The sequence below is a fragment of the Micropterus dolomieu genome, linkage group LG14 (assembly GCF_021292245.1).
Source record: "Micropterus dolomieu isolate WLL.071019.BEF.003 ecotype Adirondacks linkage group LG14, ASM2129224v1, whole genome shotgun sequence".
Lineage (NCBI taxonomy): Eukaryota > Metazoa > Chordata > Actinopteri > Centrarchiformes > Centrarchidae > Micropterus > Micropterus dolomieu.
The window spans coordinates 12002830-12015671 of NC_060163.1; the positions used below are offsets into that span (position 1 = coordinate 12002830).

Genomic DNA, 12842 nt, shown 5'->3' on the forward strand with positions numbered 1-12842 from the left:
TGCTGGAACAGAACCAGTGTCCCTTTATAGCCCCTGTATTGACGCTCAGACTCTACTGGATGTCTCCTGTGTCCACGTCATGCACAGGAAACAGGGCTGCAAATATAAGCCAGTGGGAAACAGACCTATGTGAGGCCAAGTGTATTAGTTTAAATATTGAAGTTATGTTCTCATAATGCAAAGAATTCCCTTAGTCACACACAATACCAGCAGCAGGCTGAGGTACAATCAAAATGGCACCAGAAGATCTGGAATCAAAAAATCGCCTTTTATTCAGAATTTTCTCATAAGAAATTTCACCACCAATTTTACCCAAGGACGACTCAAGAAACATTTTCCTGGAAAAACTTATGTATATAAAAAATTTTCAGCAGTGTTAACAGGCAGCAAATAACTTCTTATTTGCCCTTTAACACTCCCTCTCTCCCCCTCCGTCTACTCTTTTCTCCACCCATACCCTAGAGGCCATTTACTATGATTACCAATAACAATAACACTGCCATTATCTTTTATTATCGCATTTTCCCAAGGCCCTGCCAGCTCTTACAGACTTTGATAAAGCTACAAAACTGCTCCTGTTTCATGCTTGTATAAGGGCTGCGTTGGCTCAGAATTCCCTTAATAGTCACAGTTTGTTTGGGTATCTCACTTGAATCGAAATAAACGGCAATGGTCCACTAAATAGATAGTAAAGTGTTAAGCCACCTCAGACTGCTTTACCGCGGAGAGCTGCTGATAGGTTTCCAGCCATACTGGCGGATAACCCCACATTTCCACATTTTCACACTTTCATTAGAGGAAAACACATTCCAGAGCTTTCTTTAACCGTTTTACAGCCTCTGTCTCAAGGCACAAAAGATTCATTAAGGCAACCAACAGTTCTTAAACATCAGGGTACCTAATTACTGTAGATCTATCGGATCTGTACTCACATGTAATTTTCAACTCATATCTAACGCGAGATAAAATATAATTAACTTTGGCCTTGTTTTTAAAAAATGCTCAGTTTGGGAAAACTATCATGCAACTTAGCGCTGCAATTTTTACATATACAGTAAGCCGGGCCTCATGCCTTTAAAAATCACATTCCAACACATTATATTGGACAAGTACACTACGTAGAAAAAGATAGCTCTGTGATAACAATTACTACAGAAACACTCTCATAAATAGTGAGTTAAACAAAGACAGATTTCACAGACAGACTACAGGAAGTGCTATAAATGTCTCACAATCCTAAAAATGCAGCTGACTCATGGGATGTTTGCAGTAGATGCTACTAGCACACGTGTTTATCTTCTGACCGCTTTGATGACTGTGCATTCCAGAGGACCTGTGCTGGTCTTGTCAGGAGCTGGACTGACCTTGTTTCACCTTCCAGTAGCATGACTCAGCCCTCAACCTTGAATCTCTCCTCCTGGGGTCCCTTGTTTATTATGTCACAAAAGGCCAGTCACACTCCTCCAATGGTGGCTCGCCCCGGAGAAAGTCAGAATCCAGCTGTAGCAGAGCCCCCCCATCCCTCTCGTAAATAAGCATGTCCAATCTACCCACTGTGTTTCATTAAAACCAGACTACATCAATCAGGGCCTGAACTTTAAAGGCCAGGTCCCCTCTCCAGCAACATGGGAGAAAAACACTGAGCTGTTAAAGTAAAGGACCTCACACTGAACATACACTCCAACGCTCATACACTTAACACCACATTTCTGCTGGCGGACCACACATTGCAACGTCAGTCCAAGACCACACAGTAGGTCTCATAAGGCCGACAAAAGACCTCGTAAGACCTCACACCGGGCCCTAACATTATTCGATAGGACCCAAGAGAATCCCACACCTGTAACTCCACAAACCGCAAAGTAACTCTACTGAATAGCTACTGTAGTCCCCTCACAGCAATTAGAAACCTGGAAACTGTTTAGACCCGTGACTGTTTGGACATTTTTTACTTGACAAAATTAAGTGCAAAGGAAGTGTAAAATCCGCTTTAACCCGGGGCTATTTTCCCAATGGTAAGAGAAGTATAAAGGAAGAGCCAAGCCTACATAGCAGGAAGCTCAGGGGGGTTGCCAGATGGATGGACGGCAGGATGGATGGGTAGATAAACGAGGGGAGGACAGGCAGCAAGAGGGGAGACTGGGAAGGAGTCCCATGGGTGGGGACGGGAAGGCAGCCTCGTGATGGAAAGCTTTCAAACTCCTTTCATCGGCTGCCTGAGGACTGGAGCTTTACAAGAGCAAGATGAGCCGGCGCCACTGGAGCTGCTTGGCGCTCTTCAACGAAACCCAGACGTGGAGACAGAGCAGGACCCTATCACCACTCCACCCACTTTCTGCCCCAGCCCCAAACACCAGCCCCCAATTCTCATCAACCTCAGCCATGACTTTGCACACAGACACATCACAGTAAGGCTCAGTTGTAGCTGTCACTCTCTTATTAGGCATTACTTTTTGGATTTGAATTGTGAAAGGTGAAATATTTTACTATACAAAACCCTGTTTCAGATGTGTCTTATTTCACCTCATAATCTTCACAGTCTGAAAACCTAAAAGCCATGAGGAAGTAGTGACAATATACTATAATAACCTTAGATGTGTTTAGGGATTATGAAGGAATGTGATTAAGCAGATTAAGATAAGATCTTAGGTCTTACCAGTCCACACTAAGAGATCGTCTCCTGTAGGAAGCTGGTCTGTCCGAGGAAGTCTTCTCTGCTTTGACCACACGCTCCTTCAGGGATAGACGATGGGTAAATTTGGATATCCCTGACTCTGACCTTGGGGACAGATCAAGAAAAAATTAATCAGATTCAGAATAAGACTCTATGGATTAGTTTGGACATGGAACTTCGCCCATTGTTTGGGGAATCTTTAAGAAAACATATGTCTTCCAACATATTCCCTTGTCATCTTGGCAATATACATTAATGAATAGGAGATCAGGGGCAGTTAACGTCCAGTTAACATCCACTGGATGTCCTGACAATGCATGGTCACCAGTGCTGATTTTTAATCTCTTAGTATAAATAACTGCTAATAAGAAAACACACAGAGTGACTGATATTTGTGCTGTGGGTTTATCATGTATAGTGCTACAGGAATTCTCTATGCCAAAAAAAATCAATATTGCTGGAGAACACCAATGTCTTTTTTCGTATGCCTAAAACTGAACTGAGTTTTGCAGAAATCACAGTACTCAGTGGAAGTGTAGTCTATGAAGTTGGTGAATAGTGCAACAATGCTGCAGTTCCCAGAGGAAACATCAGGTTTCAGGGAAAGCTGCATACTTCCTGCCTAATTTTCTCCAAATCTTTTTCACAGAAAAAAGAAAAAAGTGAAGTCACACACGTTTTAATCTCCTCTACTGGGCTGCCAATGTCCCAGTTCAACTTTTCGCTCAAAATTAAAAACAGGAAATGTAATATTTCTTCCACTTCAGCCCGGGACACATTTGATGAGATTCAGCATTGCAATATTGCTGTGGTAACAGTGGGGACCAATCAAAATGTAATAATACTCTCTATCAAAGAGCCAGGCTCACAGAGGAACGCTGCCGGAACACATAAAAATGTGTGATCTAAAAATTCTCAAGACTTATAAAGCAACGGTTTATATAAATGTAGCCAAAGTGAATAAAAATCTGTAACTTTTAGGTAAGTCTGAGCCTTTAAAATATATCATTGAAGGAATTTTCTATTGGTCTTGCCATGAACACTGTTTTCCCTAAACGACTAAAGATCAAATAAAATGATGCCCAAGCATTGTGCGGCATTCTTTGCTCACCTAATCTCACACACATGCTGGTTCTATTTCATTAAGAAATGATAAAACATTCCTAATAATGACTCATACATGCTCGCACACATACATAGATTCCCTCTCAACCTAAGCCAAAAAGTGTTTTAGTCTCCATGGTGAGCTCTGTCAGAGACAAACTGCAGGGAAGGTTGGATTGAGGGGAGCACAGACTGCTGGGGTGCACACTGCCACTCAAAAACAATGCCTGCATCTGCCATCACTGTCGTTGGTTTATGTGAGATGCTGCAGAAATAACAGTTCACATAAGGCTTTGATAAAACAGGACTGATGAAATCATACAATAGTTCATGTTGTTACTTTGACTACTAAACAATGACATGGATGAATGACAGTGTGGTGATTCGTCCAGTTGCACCTAATTCAATTACCAAATTGGCATAATGTCACATGTTCATCTTTTGGCATCCTGTTGCACAGGTCTGACAGGACCTTGAATGAGTAATTCAAACGTTCTTGTCCAGGAGACTACTAACTCCGCAAGAGGACAGAAGGTCTGAGAGTGTCCTGTCAAGTCTACTGCTTCTATGAGAGACCGATCAGATCTGAGAGAATGATTACACTAAAAGATAAAATTGGATCAAGAGCTTTATTGCATCATGGACTTGAAAAAGTTCCCATAGGTGTGACTTCTGCAACCTTGGACATTACAGTGAAACAGTTTTTAAAAAGTTACAGATCCATGCCAACTGGACATTCTACTATCATGCTTGCAACATTCTCTCCTCTTTTTTTAAACTGATAAAAAAATAAATGTCTCATAATAAAATTGCTTCACTGCCAACATGTATTTCATCCCTGTCTCATAAGGGGCATAATCCACATCCTTGACAGGCATCATACATCAACATTCTTTGAGCACCAACTTAAAAAACAAAAAAAGTACATTTTAATATTAGATAAACCTTTCACAGATTGGAAGTGGGCATGAAATCAAAGCATCTGGATCATGGACTACTAATAAATCTGCACTATGATCATAATTTACAATAAATATTTCTAAGGAAAGCTCTTCTATCTAACTGTCTTCTGATTGAAATGAAACCCTGAAAATATTCTCTCATGCTCTACAACAGATTCCTCTTAAGAGCAGCTGTTTCACTCTAAAGTTGCCATAGGCTGAGATGAAAATACACGAGTTCTCATTCAAAATGACATCATGCTATGGCTTATCTAGTAGAACAACCCCCAGTCCTACTGCCTTCGTTCCCACTCCTACACCCTCAACTACTGTTTCCTGACCATACGCCAGCTTCTCCAAAGAGTTGGTTGACCTCGAAGACAAAGAGGCATATTTTCCTGTATGAATCACACAAATGGGGTGTGGGATTTTAGTCAGATGGCAGAGCAACCCCTAATTTATGGTATTACGTTAGGCTGGGCTTCTTCTTCTTCAAGGGCTTTTAATTAAATTAGTAGCACTGCCCTGTGCATGCCAGTTACTGCCAAATATTGATGCTGATGTCCCTTTACAGAAACGGTAGATTTCACCGGTGTAAGAAATTCCAATTCATATATAGACTTTGGAAGCGATTGGTTAGGATCATCATTGGCTGTTAATTATTGTCTTGGTTTAAATAGATCTATAGGTATACGAGCAATAGTTACATTAAGACTTCCCTATAAAACTTCAAACAAACGTTCAGATCAAACGCAAGACACGACACGACCATAGGATAATGACTTCAATGCCATGAAAACACATAGGATCATGACTTCAAAGATGCAGGGGCCTGTGGACATAGAAGAGGACTCAGGGAATCCCTTTGAGGGGTTTAGAGGAAAAATGGACATGCGGAGCAGGTGGGTCTCAGCCGAGGGGATCTGCTGGCAACTGGCTGCCTCTTGGCTCCCTGAGAGCGTCAACAATGGCTCCGCCCCATGCAGCTGTCCCTGATAACATCATCACAGCAGGCACACTGATGATGCAATCCCCTTGGAGGCACACTCAGGATATCCCAGTCGATTAGCCTCTCATCAGAATTATATTTTTTCTTTCATTTCCTAGTGTTGATTTCTGTTTAAGAAATCAGTCATTTGATTGATTGCTTTTTTTATAGAGCTGAGGCTAGCGGAGTCAATGTCAAGTCAAATCACTTACAAAATGATCTGCCCTTGAAGCCATGTGATCCTTTACACGCACAGCCAATGAAGCTTTGAACCTATACGACCAGGAAAGTACATACATGGAGCCAGCCAGTGCTACGGTGCCTGACAGGCTGTCCTCTTTCTTCATACCTACAAAGTCAATGTAGGCACACCTGTATGTGTCAGTCCCTTGTCATTTCTCATCTCACACCTCAGCCGCTTTGCCTTGCTTTCACTGAACAAAGACAAAGGCTATTAAATCATTTCAGACCACATGCAGAATGGATGCAGATCACTTGCTGAGCGAGGCTGCACAGCATGTGTGCACAATGAACAGCAGCTCTGCAGTTGAAGCTTTCTTTTCCATCTCCTTTCTATTTTGCTGGAATCTGTTTGGCCTTTTTTTATTATGTTCTGTTTGTGTCTTTTATTAACTATAACTGCTTAGCAGCGCAGCTTTAGACATGACAATGTCAGTTTCTCAGTAAGGCAGTCATGAAATTTTGCAGTTCTGAGATGTAAAAGCCTACTTTTTGTGAGCGCCACCATGAGGTTGACATTTTATTTTTTTAATGAAATGTCTAAATGAAAATTGGATGGATTGCCATGAAATTCAGTACAGATATCCATGGCGCCCAGAGGATGATTCCTGATGACTCTGGTCATCCCCACTTATCCAGGGAAATATCTAAACATCTGATGGATTGTACAGACATTCATTGTTGCCAGACGATATGTTGTAATGACTTTGTTGATCTCGTGATTTTTCCTGTAGCTCCACCATGAGGTTGACATTTGTGGTTTTGCCATGAAATTAGGTACAGACACCTGTGTGCCCCTCAGGATTAGTTGTACAAACTTTTCATGTAGCACCATCATCAGGTCAACATTTTAATTTGTCCAATATTTAGTTTATGACCAATTATTTGCAAAACTAATGACATTAAAATTAAATCATCTGCGGTTCTTTAAGTTTAGTGCCATTAGCAAATGTTAGCATGCTAACACACTAAACTACGATGGTATACATGGTAATAATTTTTTGTCATTTTGAGCATGTCAGCATGCTGACATTAGCACTTAGCTCATAACACTGCTGTGCCTGATTACAAAAAGCTGTGGAGTTAAGTGTTTAGTATATTTTTCCTTTGGTTAATGAGAAAAAAAAGCCCAATCTCCACCATTTCTGTATTTTACACTTTCTTATCATCCCTTGTTCCCCCTTATATAGTCCCAGTGACTACAAGATACGATAATTCTTCCTAATATATCTCTCCAATGTTAAAGCCCACCTCTGCCTGACTGCAATGTGACTTAGATTATGATCTTGCCAGCATTAGTAACTTTCCCCAGTCCTGCAGCACAAGAGTGCTTTTGTCAGCAGTGAATGGCCTGTGTGGTGATACGGAGAAAATGTTGACCTACACTCACATACTTTCACACTGTCACCATGAAGGATCGCTTTCTTGCAAACAACCCACCTAATGTCACTTTCCCTCTCTGTTCTGTTGCCATGGCAGCAATTAACTGTTCAGAGGTATTCATGTGCAGAACAAACTCTGCTAAAGAACTGATTGTTCTTGTTCACAGTACACAAAGCTATCGACTGTGCCCTTTGACCTCGCCATCTCAGCCTCAGTAATCCACTGCTATTTGAGAGCAGAAATAAGACTGCATGGAATTCCAGAAAAACGTTGCCGCTGAGTTAACAGTGAGCTAAATGGAGAGGATTATTTATACTGTAGACTGTAGAATATTCCCAATTGAATTACTATTACTAAATTATAAATATTCATAAATTAGGAATGCATATTTACAAGCTCCATTTCCCTAGGTGTAAATTATTCAATTTATTGTTCAGGTACAGTCCATAGACTGTGGTCAAGTACCTCCAAAGTCGTCGCAAATATTATTTTAGAATTATTTTTCTAGTATTTTAGTATGACATTAAAAGCATTTTATCTTACAATAATTTGAATTCTAAATTAATCCTTGTTATTTGAAGCTCATACATTATATTTACATATTTTATTAATAATAATAATAATATGTAAAGCATGCTCTGCAAAGCTTTTCAGATCATACAGAAGGTTTTGTGTGAGACGTGTTTATAAAGGGCTCCCGCTGAAACCAGCAGAATGCTATGTATTACATAATCTATGTGGTCTGTCTGAGGTTGGGCTGCCTTTAACCACCACAGATCTTATTTCAGATTACTAAGGCACAGACACTATAGTAAATCATAAGCAGGACAGACAAATACCTGACCCTGTTTCAGCAATTATGGGCAATGGCTCCCTACCTAAAACAACTATTTTGGAAAGGAGGGAAAACAAAGCACTAGGATTTCTTTCATCTCTGTCTCCTGCTATGGCTTCTTATCCCTGCCAATGGAACTCTAATACGCCAAAAAAGAATGTGGGCACCCACCCATTTAATAGATACGTACAAACAAAATGGATGCGAGCACACATGCTTGCTAGCGAGTGCACACACACATACACAAACACAGTTTAATTCAGGAACATACCCCTCAATGTGTTTCATTAGGCAAACAAAAAGGCTTTCAGTGGTCCAATCATAAAAGAACGCAGCCAAGCTATGAACATTGCTAATTAAAATCTGCTCAAAGAAAGCCTTGTTTTCCACTCGCCATCTTCATCCAAACCCATGTCTGTGTGTACGTCTCTCTACATGGTGGAGGCCGCTTTATTTTACTTGGACTGAAGTCTCACCAATAAAACGTACTGATATTTCTTCACGCTAACAAGCTTTTCCTTCAGTTGTGATATGATTACATTATCTGAATTGCTCAAAGTGTAACGTTTAATCGCTGGTAGTAGCAGGGTCAGTAAATGAGAAGCAATATCACAGCAGTCTGTTACATAATACATGATGCTCTCTGGAGTCTAATGAATGTGAGTTTGTTCTTACGAATATCTGAACGAATGTCTGAAATAATGCATCAAAATGATACAATGCATGACTAAAAACAAGTCTACACAGTGCAAGTATGTTGACGAGTAGGATAGTTCTTCTAGCACTCACATTGGTCCAAAGGAGAGGGGAGGCATTCACCAGGCAGCTCATTGCCATGACAAATAAATCTTAACATTAACTGCGTCAACTACAAAGTGCTATTGATCTAATCATAGTGCTACGTGCCAAACGAAGGGACTCTGTTATCACCCTACGCACTATGCTGCAGAGATATTTCCATCTCGGCTCCTTTCCCTCCGTCCCTTCATTTGCACGTTTCGCGAGTCACACTCAGCATTTCATCTTCTTTGTTTTTTCAAATGTCTCCCTGTAATTACTTTGCTTTCTCTCTCACTCCTTTTTTCCACGGATTCGGCACATACAGTGCAAAATTTGTCAGGGAGAAAAAAATGAGGGAGGAATTCAATGCCTTTTTTCACTTTGGTTGGCTCCCTGTGGTGTTGGGTTTGATGCCATTCCCTCTGTGTCCTCCTATGTGTTTGATGTGTGGCATAAGGCTGACTCAACACAGTGAGATATACAGATGATGGATCTGCAGTCAAATTAATCTTGAATTGAGCTGACAAGCGCATGGAAGCCAGCAAACTATTAAAGACTGTAGCTGGAGTACCATACCACTAAGAGAGGAGAGGCAAATCAAGCGGTACCACAGACCGTTTTTTCTTTCCATTCGCTTTCGGTTTCGGGGGATAATAATGTGAATGTGATTTGGAGGAAACTGATCTGGGCTGATTTAATAGCTATCACGTTGAGGAGATGTGGTAACACCCAACTGAACATACAACAGCGTGTACACTCTAGTTCCAGCAGACATGAGCACACTACACACCTACAGTATGAAGGCACACACGCCATAATGTCAGTGACATCCTTAATCCAAGGTGAGCAGAGGGATTGACTCATATGATTTATTAGTGGGCCACAATCCAGGAAAGGCATACCGTAACATAATAATGTTCAAGTGTCTGGGGAGCTGGACTTATCTGATCAAACCTGACAGCCTTATCACTGCTGTCCACAAATCAACCCACAACATCACATGAGATAGTAAACCACTAATAATTCTGCACACAATCTCATAATTCTCCACAGAATATCCACATAAAACTCCAGCTGGTCTCCTCTAGGACACAGAAAAGCTGATTAAACCTTGTGCAGCCTGGGTCTTAACCCCCTGTATTGGTACCCTCAGTATTGCAGCGTTGCTCCTGGTCTTTCAGCTAAATGGTGGATAAAAGGCAAAGAAGTGAATATGAGAGTGCGTGCGTATTCCAGCTAGAGTACATCTCTATGCAATTTGCAGTAAATATACTTTCATTCAAGTGAATGAGTCTGAATAGCTTACGCGAGACCACGGTTGTGGATCTGTGTGCCAGCCTTAGTTCTAAACTGAGGTTTTTGGAGGCCAAGCATGACAAAGGTGGACATCTCTCTGGTATTATGTTTACAGCCTTGAAACAGATTTAAACACACACATGCGCACACAAACACACAAAGGGCACCCCATTTTTCCCCATCAACCCACAATTGAGCACGGCGTCGAGATTCCAATCAGGGTTGAGCCAGCAGACTGAGGGGATTATTTATGCTGGAAAGGAGAAGGGAACCTCAAGGAGGGAGAGAGATGCGGGATTGTTTCATGCATTTCTATACTTGTGAGAACCAAAGGTCTATCTTAAGGATTGAAAGTTGAACAAAATCCTTTTTCCAGTTGCAATTTAAAGAGCTAATTTGCAATTAAAGTTTGGGTTTACCGTTTATATCAGTGGGATTAGGTTAAGGTTTGAGAAAGAGTTATGGTTATGCTAAGAATTTAGCGGAGAAGGTTAGTGTTGGGCATAAGATCAGGGAGACACACAAACACACACACACATTCACATCCACACAAACAAATACCTCTTTCGGACAAATGGTGTGATGTGGGTTAAACCCCTGTTGGCGGTCAATCTGAATGCGTTAATGTGTATCCTCCTGCCTGGCTTCGCGACTGTCCTCTTGACCTTTACTGAATGCGGGTTGGACACTGCTCAGCTTTGGTGAACAGGCCTTTATATTAGGGATGAGAGTACAATTTAATGTTATTGAGGTTTAAATGATATTTAGTACTTAACTAAAAAAAAGTTTCATTGTGATTGACAGTAGACAGAAATTTCTGACTTGATGGGTTACAAGGAATGCCTGAACATTGCGTTTGCTAAGGCCTTCCTGTGGCTAAGGACAGGAAGAAGTGACAATGCCGTGGTGAATCAAACCTCAGTTAGATTCTGTCACTTGTGGGGAGAGGTAGCGGTTTAACTCACTCGCTTCCAATCTTATAACATCATAGGCCATGTCCTACAAAGGAGGGGGCTCTCCTAATGGGAATTTAGAAATATGGGAAATGCAAAATCTTCAGCTGGCCACCATTATGGTACCAGTAACATATTTTAAGGTTAAGTGAAGGGCAATGCTGTGGAGTCGATCGGAGAGAAAACAGCAAACTTGAATTCAAAATGTCTAAGGGTGACCTTAAAATAATCATCGCAGTTGAAGTGAATTAGCTTGTTTGTAGCAAAAGCAGTTTAGTCCTGAAATCATATTTGTACAACTGTAAGCCAGCGAACTGTGAGCAAGTGTTGAGGTGTTTTTGGGAAAGCTGATCAAATTTTGATGTGTGGTTTCAAATTGGAGGGAGAGGTTTGGTAAAGGATTCAACTTGTTGTGCAACATAATAGATGGCATTTTCCCTGACAATTCCCTTAGCTAATGTGGTTGTGAGGATGGAGTGCTTGTGTGTTATGTTGTTACGTGTGTGTGTGAATGTGTGTGCATGCTTTTTTATTTAAAAGGCAATGGAAAAGGCTATGCACTGCTGCTGTTCAAGTACTTCAAACGAGCTCTCTTTCTCCCTTTACATCTCTCTCTTTCTCCCTCTATCTCTCTCTCTTTTACACACACACACACGCACACGCACACACACACACACACACACACACACACAATTATGGCCAAGATGCCATACCAAAACAATGGCTGTCTCTGCCTGCTCAGTTCTTTGGCCTGGCAGCTTGCTCTTGGGAAGTTCTCAAACAACCCAACATCTCTGCAGCCAAGCCACATCAAATAAGCACCCACGCACACACACGCACACACACACACACACACACACACACGCACACACACACACGCACACACAGGGATTAATGCTGCTAACACTCACACAAGTATACACTCTTCATATTTGTGATACACACACTGGACGAACAGCATGGGCACAAAAAGACTTGGCTGTTGAGAACATGTGTGCACACATACACACTAGATCAACTGTACAAATAGTCGCACACTCAGATAGTCAGCCAGCGGCAGTCTCCTCCGGCCCGCTGAGTTAGCTCCCTCTCCTACCACCATTACCACTATTGTAAATACTCCTCAATATGTATTTACACTGGGATTTCAAAACCCTGGAAAAAAAATGAGACGAAAAGAAAAAAAGGCTGGAAAAAATGAAGGAATGTGTTTCACGCTGGTCAGACAGCGGGAACCCTCGGCCCTTATTATCTTTCTGCTAGATTTTGCCTTGGATTGTCCCCGTGGGGGATGAGATAGAGTAATGTGGTGGATCCTCTCCCTCTTCTCTCTTTTTTTGTCACTTCACTGAATATATGTTAAATCTCTTTTTCCATTACTTTGCAGAGGACATTTTTACATGTTACTTTTCATTGCCGTGTGTGCATCTTCTCATATGCCTATGAATTCTAGATATTACAATAGATGACTGATTTTTCTCTCTCATCTCCTGTCCTCTGACATGAGACATAAGACACCCAATCAGTCCCATTCAGCATTTTAAACTGTACACTGAATGAAATCGATGAAACCTGCAATGTCATCAACATTATGCCTTGATTTAAAATGCTGCAGGGCTTCGGCTCCGGTGACACCTGTAACCACGGC

General features: G+C 41.3%; 1 protein-coding gene across 8 annotated transcripts in view; it reads right to left on the reverse strand.

Annotated features, from left to right (window-relative positions):
- The window catches only part of LOC123983184 (ankyrin repeat and fibronectin type-III domain-containing protein 1), a 153058-nt gene that overhangs the window by 31209 nt on the left and 109007 nt on the right, over positions 1-12842 (reverse strand). For 6 of the 8 annotated variants that reach the window (XM_046069324.1, XM_046069323.1, XM_046069325.1 and 3 more), the window contains one exon: positions 2657-2779. The exons of 1 other annotated variant lie outside the window; for it this stretch is intronic. In XM_046069324.1, coding sequence (XP_045925280.1) covers positions 2657-2779 — 123 coding nt within the window. Of the gene's footprint in view, positions 1-2656; positions 2780-10802; positions 10953-12842 lie in introns of all 8 variants that reach the window. One more of the 8 variants, XM_046069328.1, reaches the window with a different exon arrangement.